The sequence below is a fragment of the Anthonomus grandis genome, chromosome 4 (assembly GCF_022605725.1).
Source record: "Anthonomus grandis grandis chromosome 4, icAntGran1.3, whole genome shotgun sequence".
In the NCBI taxonomy this organism is placed as follows: domain Eukaryota; kingdom Metazoa; phylum Arthropoda; class Insecta; order Coleoptera; family Curculionidae; genus Anthonomus; species Anthonomus grandis.
The window spans coordinates 39,441,624-39,461,675 of NC_065549.1; the positions used below are offsets into that span (position 1 = coordinate 39,441,624).

Here is a 20,052-nt window from a genome sequence, read left to right on the forward strand (position 1 = left end):
TATCGCAATACTACAGATTAAATAAAACCAGATTCGAAACTAAAAGAAAATCGCCGAGTCACGACTCTCGAGAAAACGCCGGCGTCTTGTCGCATAGTAAGGAAGTTTCATTTCTAATCGCAGGTTAGTGCGTATTCATGTGGCTATTTTTTATCTCTTATCTTATCTGTTGTATCTAGCTTAATTTATCTTATCTTATAACTATTTTATTTGAGTAAATTACCTATAGAAGTAATTTCCCCTTGGAGCAGAAAAAAAATCCGAGAGTTTTTTTGAGCCTCTCTCTTTTTTTTTGTCTATAAATTTTACCTAAAGTCAATTAGCTTATAATAAATTTAACTTCCATAGAAAAGCGTTACCTAGAGAATTTGACCCTGGTCAGGAAAAGAATGGCACCCGATAGAATCAATATGTTGTATATAAATTTTCTTGTTTAATATTTAATCGATTCTAAACACCATACCTTGTTTTATTATCTCTTGAAAATAATCCATATAAAATTACCTGTCATAATCCGCCAATTTAAATTATTGCTGATTAATAATTCTATGGATTTTTCTATTTATAGCTGAAAATTACTTGTTGATCATCTTTGTAATATGTAATATACCTACTCACATTTCTGAGTTACAGTATTGGCCATAATAGTTGAAACTTTTGAAAATGTATTATATTTTGTGTGCCTTTTAATTAGCATTTTATTTTCTTTTATAAAGTTGTTGTACACGAAAAACTAGTGTTAATTAATTTAAATGTTGACAAAAAATCAGCACCAGTAGCAGTTCGGAATAAAAATTTAAAAAAAAAACTGGACAAAATACTTGGAACTAAATGATTTTTATTCAAAAACGACATAAAACATAACTTATTGAAACCATAATATTATAATTAATATTTGGTATGGTAACCCTTAGCATTAATTACTGCCTGCATTCTTCTGGGCATTGATTCAATCAAATTTTCAATTATTTGTCTGTCAATGTGAGTCCAGGCTTCAACAAGCTTATGAAATAATTCATTAGCATTTTTGACTGTTCCAGATGCCCGAATTTTGCGATCCAGATGTTCCCATAAATTTTTAACCAGTCTGGACTCTGGGCCATTTAAAAACTGTGATCTTTTCTTGGTCCAACCATTCTTTTACCAATTTTGACGAATGTTTTGGATCGTTATCATGCTGGAATACAAAATTTACTGGCATAGACTCAAATGTGTAAGGTTCTATTATATTTCGCAAAATATCCCGATACATAAATCGATCCATTTTTCCCACAATTTTATGTATTGGCCCAGTACCATACCAAGAAAAGCATAATGTGATAGTATGGATATCACATTACCACCTCCATGTTTAACCGTAGGTCGGATAAACTTTTTCTTGAGTCTTTCACCTTTCGGTCGTATTCCATCACTGGAAAACAGATTGAACTTAGATTCGTCACTGAATAGCACTTTTTTCCAATCTTGTACAGTCCAGTTAAGTCAAAGTCAAAGTCAAAGTCAAAAATAGCTTTATTGTTACATAACATCATCTGTTGTTAACAAAGCATTATATAAAATCTTAAAGATAGTTGACAACATAATCTTTTACAAAAATATAAAAATTTTAACAATTCTTACATACATAGAATTTAAAACACACCCAAAGAAAGGGTAGTAAGAATTCACATTACGCTGCGCAAAATTCTTCACTGTCAAAAGATTGTATTTAAAAACTCGTCTACAGAATAAAATGCTTTAGCAAGCAAGAGTTTCTTTATATTTTTCTTAAAACGTTTTTCACAATTTATTAGCCTTATATAAAGGGGTAGGTGGTTAAAAAGCCTTCTGCCCCCATATACAAAAGAGGACTTAATCTGCTCACTTTTTGGGATAGGTAGAGGTAAAGAGAAGGTTGTTCGGAGATTGTAACCCGAGGAGGGGGGGCCAAGTTGATGGCGATATTTTTTGTGGATAAGACAAACAGTCTCTAAAATAAAAAGGCATGGCAATGTCAGGACAGAGTGTTTTAAAAACAATAGCCTACAGGGGCTACGAAAGGGAGCTGCACACATATAGCGTATGGCTCTTTTTTGCAAAATAAATAGAGAACTGAACAAATACTGAGAGCACACACCCCAAAACACAATACCGTATCTCAGATAAGACTCTATAAGAGCATGGTAGGCAATTTTGGCCACATCACGTCCCAGAGAATGTGTTATTACTCTAATAGCATAACAGTTGGATGATAACTTCCCTAATAAAGAGGAGATATGATTTTCAAATTTTAATTGCTTATCAATCGTCAGGCCCAAAAATTTGCATGTTTCAGAAGGACTTATTGTTTCATTTTGCAAAGTGACAGTTCCAAGGTTACATTTAAAAGTTAAAATATTAGTTTTAGAAATATTAAAAGTTAATCTATTAGATTCACACCATGACTTTACAAGAATTAAATCTTCATCAACAATATTCCTTAATCTCTTGGTGTCAGTGTCATGCCAAAGTAATGTTGTATCATCCGCAAAGATAGTAAATTTGCCCCTAATTGGAATTTGAGAGATATCATTGACATATAGCAGGAACAATATTGGTCCAAGAACAGAACCCTGGGGTACACCAGCGTCCATATTCAGACGGGATGACATATCATTGTCAAAGAATACCCTTTGTGTTCTTCCAGATAGGTAAGAACGAAACCAGTCGAGAGCAACTCCTCTGAATCCATAGGTTTCTAGCTTCTGTAGCAGTATTCTGTGACTTACACAGTCAAACGCCTTAGATAAGTCACAGAACACCGCCGCCGCACTCTCCCCAGCGTTCAACCCCATGTACAGACTCTCTAAAAAATTGAAAATAGCATCAGATGTACCCAGTTTCGTCCGGAATCCAAATTGCTGATGGTTAAGAACATTATGCCGTTTCAGAAATTCCATCATCCTAGTTTTTACCAATCTTTCTACAAGCTTGCCAAGCGTGGGAAGCAGGGCTATGGGTCTGAAATTTGATGGGTCATCATAGTTTCCACCCTTAAATAATGGTATAATCAAGGCATCCTTGAGTAAATATGGAAAGGACCCACTTGAAAGTGAAACATTTAACACCTCAGCCAAAGAATCAAGGGTTGGTAGCGGTAGCGCTGTTAGGACCTTTAGTGACAGCCCATCCCATCCAGAGGAGTTCTTATTTTTCATTGAGGATAGAGCTTCCATTATTTCACTAGAATGTGTTGGTCTAAAGAAATCTAATAAGATGATCCATTGCAAATTGTAGGCGTAACTTGACATTTTTCTTCCGCAGCAAAAGTTTTTTAGCAGGTCTGTAGCTGTGAAGTCCACCAGAACACAATCGCCTTCTTACCCTTCTTGCAGAGATATTGGAAGGCTCACCTTTATTTAATTTTTGTAAAATTTTGGAGGATGACAAAAATGGGTCATTCTTGGAAATATTTAAAATTCGCCTATCTACACGGGCAGTCGTGGCTTTAGTCGTCTTTCAGTGCTTTTACCTGATACCACATTTCCAAATATACGATATTTCTTAATTATCCGTGACACGGTGTTCTTAGGAACGTTTAGTCTTTGAGCAATATTACGCTGCCTAAAACCCTGATTGTAAAAATCTAAAATTCTTTGGCGAATGTCGCTGGAATAGGCCCTGCCTTTTCCCATGGTAACACAAAATAAAATAAATAAAAAGAATCCACTTGCACACTGGTGTGTCAAAGACTGCCTGTAAAATACATTTTTTATAAAAAGTTCCAAACATTTTGTCTGACACAAAAATTTAAAGTATTTCTTATTGTCTGAAACAAGATAAGGTTGAATTTCTGGTATGCTTTTTTGTTTACTTATAAATATGTTTATTGATTGGATGTACAAAAATAAAATATAAATTTAAAACATTGGAAAAATTTTAAATTTTTTAAAGTTCCAACTTTTATGGCCAATACTGTATATACAATTGTGGCCAAAATAATAGCAGTAGTTGAATAAAATTAAATATATGCATTCCTGCAAACCTGTTGTTATGCACAAATTCTAAAGCCAAAAAAAAAAAAATTTGTTCTAAAAATATTAACCAACAAAGTACTAAAGAAGTATCTGTATTTAAAAGCCGATAACAAACATATTTTATCCAGTGGTAGTGAGACCTGAATTTTAGGTGGTCAAAAAATAGCAGTTTTAAGAATTTGATGAGTTTTTCTAATCTACTGGTATGTTCGATTTTTTTAGAAAGATGGGTAGAAATAAGCATTGTTCTGAAGAAAAGCGCAAAATAATAAGAAAATTACGCGCTCAGGGAAAATCATACTCCCAAATACAAGGAATAATGGTAGCAAATGTTTTAAGATGGCAGACCAAAGCCGAAACCCGTGGTCTTAAACGCAAAACTACAAATAGACAGGAATAAACTTTTAATTCAAGCCTCAACGAAAAATCCATTTGCCTCTGCTTCTCAACTACAAGACCTTGTAGAACTGAATGTTTGTTATCAGCCGTCGATTGGGAGAAGCTAATTTATTTGCCAGAAGCCCACGAAACGTGCCAATATTAAATAAAAGACAAATTAAGAACAGAATAAAATTGGCAAAGGAACATTTGGCATAGCCTGCATCTAAATAGCGAAATATTTTATGGTCAGATGAAAGCAAAATAGTTTTGTTTGGTAATACAGGACGTGAACATACGGTGCGCCCTTTGAATACCACCTCCTATCAACCTAAATACACCATTAAGGCGATTAAGCACGGTGGTTCTAAAAGTATGGTATGGACCAGTTTTCCAATTTATGGGGTAGCACCAATATATTGTATAAAAAATATTATGACATCTCATATTTATGTCGATATTTTACGGGAGGTTATGCTACCTTTTGCAGAATATGAAATACCACTTCAATTGGTATTCAGGCATGATCATGATGACATACCAGCCGTCTCTGTAAAAAAATTTTAATTAACCACAACATTAATATGCTAAAAAGGCCTGCGCAAAGTCCAGATCTCAATCCCATCGAGAATTTGTGGGGGTACATTAAGGATGCTGTGTCACGTGAGAAACCAAAAAATCAAGAAGAACTCTGGACAGTTATTAGCAATTCCTGGCATACCATCTCGTTATCGAGGTGCCAAGATCGTAAACTCTATGCCACGACGATGTCAAGCAGTTATTGCAAACAAAGGCTTTAGTAACGCTCTGAGTAACTTTTAAAGATTTGTTAAAAAGTCAAATTTAAGTGCTCCGATAAGATTTAATTTTTTTGGTGTGATTACTGTGTTTATTTATATATTTTTATTATCTTTATTATAATAGCCTGTATGTTAAAACATAAATAAACATTTATTTTAATAGACTGAGAAATAACCTTTTGAATTTTTCCCACGTGTTTACCTATAAACAGCCTATAACTTACACACAACAAATTTAATTAGTATTTGGTGTAAATTACAAACGTGAAAAATTAATAATAAATACATTTAACCCTTACTTACCTTGATAGATTCGGAAATAGTGGCTTTAACAGTGCCTTTACTTGGGGTAACTGAGGTGGTTTTCTTCGGGGACTTTAATGGTACGTCAACTGGTAATTTCAAGGTTTTCTTTGGAGTTGTATTGATACTGGTTGCAACTTGTTTGCCTTTGGAGAGTCTATGAATATAAGCATTAATTGGTTATTATAACTTAAATAAAAACATAACCATAACATAACCGATTTTGCACCATTAGTATTCAAATTATATTTCTTACTTTTTTTTCTTGTTGGGTACTTCCATTTCCTGATCGCTATCCCTCTTGACAGGAACTCCAAAGTTGGCTTTCTTTCCAACTTTTTTTCCAGTCGAATTTGATTTTTTATCAACCGGTTGATGCTTTTTGGCTTTTTCTTCCTCTTCCTCGGCCTTTACGTCCACAGGAGGCGGCTCCTCTTTAGGGGCATTTTTTTCGGCAGCACTGCATCCGTCTTCTAATTTCAGATTTTTCGCATCTAATTTTGACGAAGAATTATCCGAATCTTCCAGTTTAACAAAGCTAAAGCAGAAAATACAAATTTAGAATACTTCCACTATAAAACTTTCCTTTAATTACGAACCTGTCGTCTGTAAGTCCTAAGGTAGAGTCATTTTTTGTCGTATGTAAGGAGACAGGCGAACTTGTTGGCTCTACGTCTTCCACTATACCAGCAAACATTTCTTCCAGTTTGTTTTCAACCTATCCAGATCATAAATAGTAAATTAGTAATCGGTAATAATGAGACTTGCATGGAGATTTTCAATTATTTTTGTAATAAAAAAGGTTTCCATGAGAATATTTCTCTCGTATGTAAAATATCCGTAAGAGGAGTAAAATTATCGAGAATTAACAATTACAATTATTAATTAATAATAATAATTAATAATTATTAATTAATAATAATTAATAATTCATTATTAACAACTACAAGAACTAACAGGCTTAGGAAATCCTATTACAAAAGCTTTTAAGGTATTTAATGAATTGCCAGAAAATATAAGATATGTTCAACAATTTAGTAGTTATTACAAAAAAATTAATCTATTCTTTGATAGTTAAGGGTCTATGGGTTGGTTTTTTGCTTTTTTTTTAGGCATAGGCTAACTGTATAGAAGTAAAATAGTCACTCTCGTGACCAATGATTGGACTGATTAAGGAGTTTTAATTGTAAAAAAAAAGTCTAAAAATTGGCGCGACTTTAAAATTCGCATTTCAATGTTCAAGTTATTCGCATGTCAATGAATGTCGTGTATTCTAAAACAATCTAAATTCATTTTTACAAACTTTACGATGTTCGCATATAAAAACGCTGGAATAACTTACCTCGACAAAATGAGTATTTGACGCCTTCTTTTGCGCTGGTGTTATCAAAGGCGTAGTATTCGGAGGTAGTAGTGCAGAAGATAGATTTGACGATTGCGGTGTGGAAATATTATCAACAGTGGAGGTAGATTCGGCACCGCTAGATAAAGTTTCTTCGAGATGATCCTTTGACTTTATCACACTCACAGTCACGGGTTTGGGCGAGGCGTTTGGCAAAGATCGAGGAGCCTAAAATAAAATAAGATCTTTTTAGAATAATTTTCATAACTAAGCTCACGTATTGAACATACATGGGATAATTGTTTATAAAACTTTTCATCCCGAATTTCTCCGATATTTCGTAAAAAAAAAACGCTCGCACCCGTAGATTTTTGATTTTAAGAGGATTTTATTTCAAAATAATCTCGCATTTATAAACCTTTACCATCAACGCCTACGTGGGAGTGACAGTTACCCTTAAAATTTTAAATGGGAACTGGGGTCGACTGATTTAAAGGTCTTTTCATGTGGTTTATAATGGCAAAGGGTAATTTAGCTAGCTGTTTTCAAATTTTGTGAAATCACAGCTTAGTTTGTCAATTTTTTTAAAAAATACTTTTGTTTTTATTTATCGATTTAATATGCCTAAGAGTAAGCCGCTTCAAGCTAGGGTAATAAATGATACTCAAAAGACCTTTCAAATGAATTATTAGTTCAAGTTTGTTAGAAGGTCCAGTTTACTACAAAAAGATAAAAAACTTACCTTTTTTTAAATTATTAAATGATAGAAGTTTGAAATAATTCAAATTCAAAACAAATTTATTTATCAATAAAATTACAAACATAATTATCAATTTACAATAAATAAACCATTTTGATAAATAGGACCATGCCTCGATTATGAAACCGTTAGCAGAGGTGCAAACCTGTGTAGCAAGGCTCTTTTTTTTTTTAAAAGAATAATAATAACTATTAACCTGGCCAATTGTAAGTACTTTCCTTAATACAAGTTTATGATAATACAGTTTTTTTTTTTTTTTTTTTTTTTTTTACAGTAAAAGAAATACCAAAGGGAGATAGGTAGACGCGCAAGGGGTGCAAAGGAAAACGTGGCATGTGAACTAATGCTACTTGTAAAGAAATTTTATATGGAGGCGAGAGGATATAAAAGCTCTATAAAAAAATGTATACAGCCATTTTCATGGTTTTTAACACCTTTATTGTATTTAATTCGAATTAAATTAAGCATTCCATTGCTCTTTTTTGAAGGAGATAATTTTGAATATATTTTTTAAATACTCCTATTGGTTAAATTTCCTGAGCATGTTAAATTGTTTAACATGCTCAGGCAATTTATTCCAAAGTTGAGAAGCTACAAAAAAAAAGATTTTTGAAAATTTGTGTTTCTATGCTGTGTTACTCTAAATAAATTTATAAATCTAGTGTTATATATATGAAGATTATTTTTAAAATTATTTACTAAATACAGTGAAAGTCCCCAATAACGACGTCGCTTACAACGAAATGTCGCATATAACGACCAAACGCCCGTATCTTGGTTGGATTTCTATATTTTCAATAGTAAAAAAGTCCGGCTATAGCGGTCCCGCTCATCCGAAAGTTGATAATTTAAAAAACATAAAACTCAAGTTTTTTCCAGCAAACACTAGCTCTGTTCTGCAGCCAATCGACCAAGGGATTATTCGATCATTAAAAGTGCATTTTAAAAAGTTTCACTTAATGAAAATCATAGAAAAAGCTGAACAAGACAAAGAGTGTTGTATTAACCTTTTAGATGCAGTATCAATGATCGCTAAAGCATGGGATAGAGTTTCATCAAAAACATTTGCCAACTGTTTTAGACACGGAGGCTTCGTAGAAAGTGAGGATGTTTAAAATGATAGCTTTGATGAAGAAGATGACATTCCACTGGCTAAATTAATTAATGTTAATTTTGAAGAGGAAGATGAGGTTCCGCTGGCTGTAATAAAAAAGTCTGCTGCATTGTCAGATGATCAATGGACCGAGTTCTTACATGCAGAAAATAGTTTGGAAGTACACTACAATCAAAGTGAAGAATAAATTGTAGACGACATCTTATCCTTCTCTCAGGACAAAGAGGAAAGCGAAGATGAGGGTTCAGAAGCGGAAGAATTTCAACCTCCATCTGCAGCAGAAGCTCTTCAAGCCACTAATACTATTAAAAAGTTTGTTTTGTATAACTATTCATCGGACGAAATATTAGTAAACGATGTTAATAATTTGGAGAAAAAAATTGAATTTATCTATTATGATACTCGAATAAAGAAACAGAGTAAAATCCCATATTATTTCAAGTCTTAAAACTGGAGAAGGTGTAGGTACTACATACATACATAGGTATCTGTTAAATGTTGTGAATTTGTAAATTAGTGGTTAATAAATTGTTTTAAACAAATTGGATAGCGAATTTTATTTCTTCTGGCTATCGTAAAGTCTATCTTTTATTAATTTGCTAGAAAAAAAAACAGGTCGGATATAGCGACGTAATTTTCGTGGTCGCTTCACCGTCGCTATAAGCGACTTTCACTGTAGATTAACTATTATCACTTGCACAAAAATGTGTATTTTATTTTCTTTCAGTAAAAGACTAAATAAAAAAAGTTTCGGATAATAAAAAAAAAACATTCAATTACCAATAAAAATGTTCTAATATTTATATTTAATCAATTAAATCTTGAAATTGTCCACGTATAACTTCCATAGAAAAATAAAGACACTACTCGAAACGCTCGCGCACATTATGTAACATTTCAGGAGTAATTTGTTGGCATTCATGCATTATTGGTTGTCGCAAATCTTCTAAAAAATTGGGCTGTATACCATAAATTTTGGATTTTAAATGATCCCACAAAGTCAAGGGGTGACAAATCAGGAGATCTGGCAGGCCATTCAGAGATCCATCTCCATCCAATCTATCTGCCATGAAAATTTTCATCCAAAATTGCCTTACAGGAAACGCATAATGCGGAGGAGTGCTCCGTCTTCCTCAATGGCAATAACTCAACTGGCTCAATAGTAGTTTCCAGTAACTCAAGGTACATTTCCCCTGTTAAATTTCCAGGTAAGAAATGTGGCCCAATAATGCAATTGCCGAAAACTTGCCCCATACATTTAATTTTTCGTGATATTGGGTATATATTTCCCTAAATAATCTAGGGTTGAAATCCGACCAATATCTGCAATTATGTCTGTTCATAATACCATATTGCCATATATCCTAAAACTGCAACTTCTACAGCATCATTAAGGATTAAATTTATCACATTTCTATGTTTGTTTGCAACTGATCATGTTTCACGAAAGTTTGCCACTAATTTAACGTACCATCGTGCCGAAAAAAAACTGGGACATTAAAATTTAGATAGGAAATTATCTCCTAGTCTATTATAGTAAATCGCATTCCTTGGGTATGGTATGCATATTTACGCATTATGAGTTTCTGGAGTCTTAATAATTACATATTTAAATAATAATATTGATAGAAAACATTTTTATTTTTCGATTTTTATTTAGAACACATTTTATAAATAAACCAAAACTAACTAATATCTTTTTTGATAATATGGAATAAAAAATTATTAATACTTAGTAAGCGCACCGTCGCCGTCGTTATCAATTACAGCTTGCAAACGTCGTGGCATACTTAAAATTAAGTTTCTGGTAAATTCTTCAGTTATTTGTTCCCATGCGTCATCTTTAGGCGTAATTCATTTTGATTTCTAGGCCTAAAGTAATCTTTATACATATATTTTGCCATTTTACCCCAAACGTTTCCAATTGGGTTGATATCAGGGCTTTTTGAGGGCCACGGTAAAACTTGAATTTGTCTTTCGTCTAGATTGTTTTAAACTATACGGGTTATATGTATAGGAGCAGTATCATGTTGGAAGATAAAATCTTGCCCATAGACTACACCAACCGGGGGCATGATAACATTGTTCAGGATATTGCAATATCCTAAGGCATCAAGCCTTCCCTGCACTATTTGACAAACGCCTGGTCCTCTAAAACTAATCCAGGCCCAAACGTTTATACTAAAACGTCCACTTTGATTAGTCTTATGTGTATATCTTTCATCATATCTGGTATTAGAAGGCCTGTAAACACGGATTTTGCCATTATTGCACGATTGAAAGGTTTTTTTCATCCGAAAATATTTGTTTCCCATATGTTGTTTTGGTGTGCATATTGATTGGCAAATTCTAATCTTCTCTGTTTGTTTGCTTCAGTCAAAAATATTTTATTTGTTGCACAGCAACTTTTAATTTCCGAATTTCTTATCCTACTACGAGCTGTATTAGCAGAACCAGGAAAATGCGTGTCTGTCTTCTTTCGCCTTTATTGCTGTTTCAAACGGATTGTTTCTTAGAAAGCCAACTATTTTGCAATTTTTGCCTTAGCTAAGGAAACGCTATTTTTACTAATGCCCAATTCTTCTTTCAGGAAGTCCATCCATGAGACGAGTGTATATTATCGCTTTTTGTTGAGGAGATAATGCAGGCATTTTGAAAGAACGATTTTGTTGACGCAGCTGTCACAAAATTAAATTAACATCAAAATATAATATTCTAATAGACCAAGAGATTTAGGAGATTTTGCTGTCCCAATTTTTTTTCGGCACGATAGTACGTATGATAAGTGTGCATCTGGCTCTAATCCATTGTAGGGCAATGCAGTTGCTCTAGCACAATCGTTATTTCTAAAGAAAATTGAAATAATTTCAGCTCTCGCTTGAAGCGTATAAGTCATTTTAAATTAAATATTTGGCAAAACCAAAATATTGCAAAACTTAAAATTCTCATACAGTTAATTTAGCCGATAGCAAACTTAGACTAATAACTAGAAGTATTTTGTACAGCATGGAAACATTCCAACATACTATTGTAATATTATTTGGTGTTATTTTGGGTACTAAGCATAAATGTATGTAAGTAAATAAAAATTGACAAATTTCTTTAATATTAAATTTCTTATAAAAAATCAGAAAGGCTTTAAAAGGGCTATTTTATAAAAAAATCAGTCTTTACTTCATAAAGTAACACCAGTACAGATGAGAGAATTAAATAATAAGCATTTTGATCGAAAAAATGTGTATGTGTCATTAAAGAGGATGCTAGTAGCAACTTGAAACTTGGGTATTATAATCAGGATAAAATGGCCTTTAAAATGAGGTATCACCCGATCCCTACTCCCATTTAAAATTTTCAGGGTATCTGTCACGCCCGCGTAGGGGTTAATGGTAAAGGTTTATAAATGCAAGATTATTTTCTTCCCATAAAATAAAAAATCGACGGGTGCGAGCGTTTATTGATTTTATTACCAAATCTCGGAGAAATCGGAGTGGCATCGTCATTTATTATCTTGCCTTTAGAATAAAATGAACACAAACATTTCCAAAACTTTTACTGGAATAACAACAAAGATAGCATTTACTTAGAACATACAATTTTATTCTAAATGATGGCAAAGTAAAACAGCATCCCAAAAACGATAACGTTTAACACAATAGTATTTTTTTTAAAACTTACTGGTTCCTCAAGTTCATTTATGATGTCAGGTGCATTCTTTAGCAGCATTTAAAAAAGAAAATAAGTTTTATTATTTATTTACGTTTTTCTCTTAATAAATGTTAATATATATATACAGTGCTTTTCTTTGAAGTCCCCCCCCCATTTATTTTTTGAACGGGTTAAAAAATTTTTTTGAAACTTGGCATAAGTAAATTGGTCTATAGATACTATTTTTCACTGTAAACTAGGTAGTTGTAAATTCCAAGATGGCGGCTGGGCGACATCTTGAGAAAAAATTTTAAATAGAAAGGGGGGTCGTGTGGTACCTCATTTTAAAGGTCTCAATGAGTACTTTATAACCCTGAAATATTAGACCCATATCTTAACTCGTTTCAAAATGGCGGCCTAATAAAAAAGTATTTTTTTTTATTTTAACGTTTAACATTTTTATGATTTTTGAATAGGTAAAAATCAGTGTACGAAAATAAATGCGTCACTATTTTATTTTGACATAAAAACGACAGTTCTAAATGTCAAAATAACACGTAAGCGCCATCTTGAATAAATGCATTAAATAGAAATCTTGTGTTACCTCATTTAAAAGGTTTTATTGAGTACTTTTAATATTTATTACATGGACTCGGTGGACTCCGTTTTGACCTGTCTAAAAGTAACAGCCAAAAAAATACACTGTTGCGATTTTATTAACGTTTTTAATAGAATACAATGAAATACTAATTTACAATTAGCAAATAAACAATTTATCAAAAGAAAAACAATATATAATTTAAAAGATGCTGAAAATGATTTCCTTGTACCTCTTGACACATAAATAACCTATCTGAAAATTCACGTCGAACATTTTCAAATACATCTGCCTCAATATTTTGACAAATGTTAGTGATTCTTTGTCGTAGCTCAAAAATTGAGGCAGGTTCTGTTTCGTATACCTTTTGCTTTAGGTATCCCCACAAAAAAAAGTCTAGCGGCGTTAAATCTGGTGACCGAGCTGGCCATTCAATAGGACCCCGACGACCTATCCAACGACCAAAATAATTATCATTTAAATAATTTCTCACATTCCTGGCAAAATGCGGGGGAGCACCATCTTGTTGAAATGTAATTTCCATGTCAAATTCATGTACATTAGCCTCAACAATTTCTGTTATGAGAGGATCGATAGCATTTTCCAGCATATTTAAGTACAATTCACCTGTTAAATTTTCTTCTAAAAACAGCGGCCCTACGATATGATTCCCTAATATTTCTGCCCATACATTGATTTTTTGCGGATACTGAGATCGGGTTTCACGAAAAATGTGTGGATTGGTATCACTCCAATATCGACAATTTTGTCTGTGGACATTACCATTTAAAAAAAAAGTACATTCGTCGCTAAAACAAATGTTGCGCACGTACGTAGGTTGCCTTTCTACTCTCTCTGCCATAATTTCACAGAATTGCACTCTTCGGTCAGGATCATCTTCAGTCAGTTGATGGACCATTTGGATCTTGTATGGGTGAAACTTATTTTTTTTTTAAACTCTCCATGCCGTCGAAGTTGAAACTTCACAGATATCAGCAACAGTTGGAGTAGAATGTTGAGGATTTCGCCAATTATTTGGACTTGCTTTTCTTCTGAAATAGACATATGGCCTGGGCGTTTTTTATCCTGGACAGTACCAGTAGTTGTAAATTTATTTACAAGTTCCCTTAAAAATTTACGGCAAATAGGACGATCAGGAAAACGTTCGTTGAAAACCCTTTCAGTCTCATGAAAATTACGCGTTGCTCCATAAATAAAAATTGCTTCTACTTTTTCCTCCAAAGGACGAGAATTAACCATTTTGAAAAAAAAATAAATTCAAACTGCCAAACACACTAAACAATATCTAACAATGACCAATACAAGAGTAATTTACCGGTTAAGGAAAAATATCTTAAAATTTTTTTCGAGTTTTTTTAATAGCTATTTGGTTTTTGGAATGTCTAAATAATGTTCAATAACCTTTAACGTGAAATGTGACATACGAGGGCGGTTCAGTAAGTCTTTAGAAACCAAAAAGTTAATCTTTAAATCCAAAATTCAAAAATTATAAATTATTTGTATATTATTATTAAAAACGTTAATAAAATCGCAACAGTGTATTTTTTTGGCTGTTACTTTTAGACAGGTCAAAACGGAGTGCACCGAGTCCATGTAATAAATATTAAAAGTACTCAATAAAACCTTTTAAATGAGGTAACACAAGATTTCTATTTAATGCATTTATTCAAGATGGCGCTTATGTGTTATTTTTACTATTAGAACTGTCGTTTTTATGTCAAAATAAAATAGTGACGCATTTATTTTTGTACACTGATTTTTACCTATTCAAAAATCATAAAAATGTAATACGTTAAAATAAAAAAAAATACTTTTTTATTAGGCCGCCATTTTGAAACGAGTTAAGATATGGGTCTAATATTTCAGGGTTATAAAGTACTCATTGAGATCTTTAAAATGAGGTACCACACGACCCCCCTTTCTATTTAAAATTTTTTCTCAAGATGTCGCCCAGCCGCCATCTTGGAATTTACAACTACCTAGTTTACAGTGAAAAATAGTATCTATAGACCAATTTACTTATGCCAAGTTTCAAAAATTTTTTTTGACCCGTTCAAAAAATAAATGGGGGGGGGACTTCAAAGAAAAGCACTGTATATATATATATATATAGGGTGTCCCATTATAATGTATAAGTAAGGATAAGTCATAATGTATATATATATATATATATATATAGGGTGTCCCATTATAATGTATAAGTAAGGATAAGTCATAAGTTTTGAGTTAATATGAAAAATAATTGTAATAAACTTTGTCAGTTGTACACTGTAATTGACTATCAGGAAAGTCAAAATAATATAAAACACGAATTCAGCGAAGAAAAAATTTACTATATCTGCCTCGATATCAAGGCTCTACAAAAAACGTAAACAAGTTAAAATCATTAAAATTAAAGTTCCGGATTATTTCTATACATAGAGTTTTAAAAATATAGAAATTATAAAACAAAACAAAATAATAAATTGTTTACTTGTCAAAAGGACGACTAAAACAAAATCGTAGACCATCGTTGCATAAGTGGCTTTTATTTCAAAACTTGTGCACCACCAAGACTAACTAAGTCTACTAAGTCCTGATTAATTGCGGTGAAGTTATTCATTATTATGATGAAATGTGAACTATAGAATCTTGATACACTGTTCATTCTCAAATAAATAACTTTTCTTTTTTATATTTTTTTTTTGTAAAGAAGATTTATGCTTCTTATATTATTATACGCTCGTGCAGTAGTAGTTCGTTGCCTTATCGCCCACAGACTTAATAAACGGTCTTGTCGAGGTGATGTGGCCCTTTCACGTTGAGTATAGGGCTTTCTTTTGATAATGCCCTAAAATACCGAACCAATGCTTTGTTTATAGCGGCCCGACCGCTAAAAATTAGAATTAACATTAAGAATTTCTGTGACTCTTTTTCTGGAATAACCTTCCTCAATTAGCGTTACGGCTCTATCGATTTTAACTTCATTTAGGTACACTCTACAGCGTATTCTTCTACCTAGCAGATCAATATTCATATTTTCACTGTAGAATTTTAACTGATAAAAAGAGGCGCAAATTTAATATGCGCTGATAAGGACTTATTAATATTAAAATTGACTACATTTTTTTTCTGAGGATATCCAGACAAAAAGCAAATTGTTTAGAACTCTACGAATAAGGCTGTGGTTGAAAAAGTCTATACATTGTGGTTGTAAAATAATATTTTCGTATTGATTATATAAGATATATAAGAAGCATAAAACAAACTAAATTATAAAAGGGCAATAATATGAAATCTTATGCACCGTATTAGTTGAAGGATTAATAAAGATCTTAGGACATTATACTACATTCATGAAGCAGGCCAAGCACCCAAACAAGCCCTTTCGCGTAATCAGCGGCGTCAAAACACGTGCTCCACTTGCTATTGATCAGAGAGCCCATGTGATATCCAGGCCATTTCATGTAGTTTTTTTACAGAGTCACGTTGCATTTCCCAGTTTATTTTGATAGCATCAGTTGTTTATTGATTATTATTGAAGGCGTTTTTAGTTAATTTGTTATTTTGTAATCGTTGTTGTTGTTTTATTATGTTTGATGTCGTTGGTTGTTATTCTTAAAGTTAGCTGTTGGTGTTAAATTTGGTTGTCAGTAATGACTTTACGTGATATTGCCAATAATGTCGCAAGTCGGACAGGAGTTGGAAGTAGAAGTGTTCGGCGGATGGTGGCCGCCGAATATAAGAAAACTGGTGGTGTCTCAGAGCCTAAAGAGTTCGCAAATCGAACGACCAAGTTTTATATGTTGCTCGATATCGAAAAGAACGCTATTCGTAGAAAAGTTCATGAGTTTTTTTTCAAGTATGAACTTCTAATAATAGAAAAAGTGTTAAGGATTGTTAATGATGGACAATGATTTGCCTAATTTCAAAAGAACCACATTTTACAAAATATTGAAGAAGTTAAACTTTAAATATGGAAAACGTGAAAGAAATAGTTTTATCATGGACCGAAATGATATTAAGTGTTGGAGAAACTTAACTAAAATTAATACATTCCGGCAAGAAAATAACAAAACATATTATTTGGATGAAATCGACCATCCGATCGCCAGGAGCGGTTGGATGTAAGTCACCATTTGGAAGAGGTGCAAACCTCGGCACGAAGAAGATGTTCCAGTTGTTATGCCAAAAATTCTGAAGAACACGACAGAAAGTTTGTATTCAATTAGTTAAAATATTTGTATTCAGTGCGATAAATTTTATTGTATAAAATGTTTTTGCAATGTTCATGTATGCAAACTATAAATAAATATACAATACTCTACCAACTGAGTAGTAAATCAGTTGTTTACTAACGCTTGTTCTTTTTTTTTTTCTTGTTTATTTTATATGATAAGTGCATTCGAAATTTTCATGAAAATAATGTTTAATTTTTTTGTCTTTCGGGGTCTCTACAAGAATACATTATTTTGTTTAGCTTTTAAGATATTTCTTGAACGAAAATACATTTTTGCATTTTTAGAAATAAATCCTCTTATGCAAACCGCTTATTTTTATGATTTATTTAATAAAAATTCCAAAAAATCTATCTAAAAATCTTACAGTTTTTCTCAAGATATGATAGACATTTTCTCTAAACCTAGAACTTCAATTACTTGAAGTTCATTTTAAACAATTTCATACAAATTGTTTATGCGACGCCAAGAAGCCGAATTGTAGATTCTTCTAATAGTAGTCATACGCAGCATTCCAGGAATATTCCAACGTGTGCAACAATCAATGGGATGAAGATTAAAACTTGTGGTTCTCATTTACAGCATTTCATTTAATAAAACTTTCATGATATTTAAAACTCAAGCAAGTTTTTATTATTTTGCACAAAAATTAAGCAACGTACAAATAAGCCAAAGGAGACCTTATAAAGTTATTAACAAAGTGTAAAAATTTCAACAAATTCGGTAAACGTATTTTTGTAGATATTAATAAAAATATCGATTAAAAAAAATTCTTGTATCTTGAAAATGAAGCGTCTCTGGACATATGTTTACATGAACTTTTTTAATTAAAAAATTACAAGGAATCATCCCTTAAAATGAAAGTCATTATTTATGTTACACCGTGTATATCAAAAAAAATCGTCAAACTAGAAAATCCTCGTATTTACCGTGTACCTTACCTCTTTTTCTTTTAACTCGACAGGCTCTTTTTCCGCCTTATTCCCATCAACAAGATTAGTTGTGCCGTCTTTTGCACTATCGGAGTTTCTATCGACAATATCATTCATACCATCAAGAGCATTTATAATACCATCCACGACATCTGTGGAACCATCGACGGTATCCGTGGTACCATTCACAGTATCTTTTAAATCCATCGCTAAATCTTTAGAAGTGTCCACAGTGGTCACAGTGTCTGTAGTCTGAATATCCATGATTTCATCAACATTTTTTGTGGAATCCGTAAGTTCCGTCGAAGATTCATCCTTATGATCAGACTTGAAAAATATCGAATACTTATTCAACAACAATAAAATTATATATTTGTGAATAAACATACAAGGTGGCATACTGACAGCCCACCTATAAGCTAATGAATCTATAGTATTTATTGACGAATGTATACAAAATGTGATTTCTCGTCTTAATTTTGTCCCTACCAATCACGAACTTAATAAATATACCTAAACTGCTAATTCAATGAAAAATAAACGACCACTACTAGGCGGCCGCCATTTTGCGTGATTGTGTCCTTTCGATGTTGGTCACTGTGACAAATTTTAGTTGTGCCAATTTTAGGGAAACAAAACAATAAAAGTTTTTGAGAGGTTAGGTTTACAAAAATACAAAATAGAAAGTTACATATAGGTAAGAATTTGAGATATAGAGTCGCGTTAAATCTGTGATTTTTCTTGTACTTCTTTAAGAATTTCGTTAAAATTTATGAAAGAAAGTAAACCTCACCTAAAATGAGACAAAGTTTCAATCAACTTGGAATAGATGCATGCACTTTAAATTATTTGTTTTATTATTCTGATAATCTTGAATCTTATAAATCTAAACATAATATTGAATCTTATAAATCCTAATACCATAAAAATGATGACCTTCATTTAAATTTTTACTTGTATTTACTTAACAAATTCAGTTAAAAACACTTTTATGTTCTTTCTATTTTTACTACGAGTTTTAATTTCCTTCCATGTACAGTGTTTCCACATTAATGGGTATAACTATCTATAAAAGTCAAAATATAGATGATTTTAAGAGGGTCTGTAATTAGCAAGGGTTTATATAGTAAAAATATATTATTCTATGAACAACTCTATATAATATTATTGTAGCATAAACAACACAGAGAGACAATTCACAATAATTCGGTTTTGAGCAACAGTGAACCAAATACTTTTAAATAAAAATGGTGATACATTATTCACGTATTAAATAAGGAGGAAGATACATCGCCTGTTCCAAGCGTTATAAATCGCCAAAAACTAGGCAACCCGCTATACTCACACGTCAAACGTCAGCGTCGTCAACTTCATTACCGTTATTTCATATATTTTTTGTTGGCACCAACATCAAAAGCATACAACCACTATAAAAATGGCGGCCACCAGGCAGTGGTCATTTTTGGGTATCGTGGCCATATGTATTAGAAGTCCAGGTATATTTATTAAGTTCGTGCTACCAATGCTATACTTGATGTCTCAAAAGCCTATGATACATTAAATCATTGAAAGAACTCGACCATTATCTCAAAGACACCTACGTAAGAAGAGAAAAAATAGAAACCCTAAGTCTCGGTCTCAAATTAACATATTTTGAGACCGGGTTTTTATTTTTTATCTACATTAAATCATGAGGTATTAAAGTAAAAACTAAAAATATATGGAATTTGAGGAATTCTCAGTTCAATTTTTTCCCCAACTATCTCCTATTCCCTTACAATATTTTTCTTGAATCACTGTTGTCCCGCACAGAAGTTAAATGGATGTACTAAATAACCCAACCTAACGGTGTATAAATGTTATATCCGAGAAAAATAAAACAAAAAGAAAAATAAGTCTGCAAGTCGAGAAAAATAGTTGCTCGGTAAAATGCAATAATAAACAGAA

The 20,052-nt window shown here is 32.3% G+C and overlaps 1 protein-coding gene across 3 annotated transcripts in view; it reads right to left on the minus strand.

The window, feature by feature from the left end:
• Positions 1–20,052, minus strand: part of LOC126735515 (uncharacterized protein CG5098) — a 111,001-nt gene that overhangs the window by 24,782 nt on the left and 66,167 nt on the right. The window contains exons 13-18 of one of the 3 annotated variants that reach the window (XM_050439554.1): positions 18,115–18,432; positions 12,368–12,403; positions 6,819–7,046; positions 6,076–6,194; positions 5,733–6,014; positions 5,477–5,633 (exon numbers count right to left, since the gene is read on the minus strand). In XM_050439554.1, the coding sequence (XP_050295511.1) occupies positions 5,477–5,633; positions 5,733–6,014; positions 6,076–6,194; positions 6,819–7,046; positions 12,368–12,403; positions 18,115–18,432 (1,140 nt within the window). The remainder of the gene's footprint in view (positions 1–5,476; positions 5,634–5,732; positions 6,015–6,075; positions 6,195–6,818; positions 7,047–12,367; positions 12,404–18,114; positions 18,433–20,052) is intronic. The other 2 variants (XM_050439555.1, XM_050439556.1) reach the window with 2 other exon arrangements.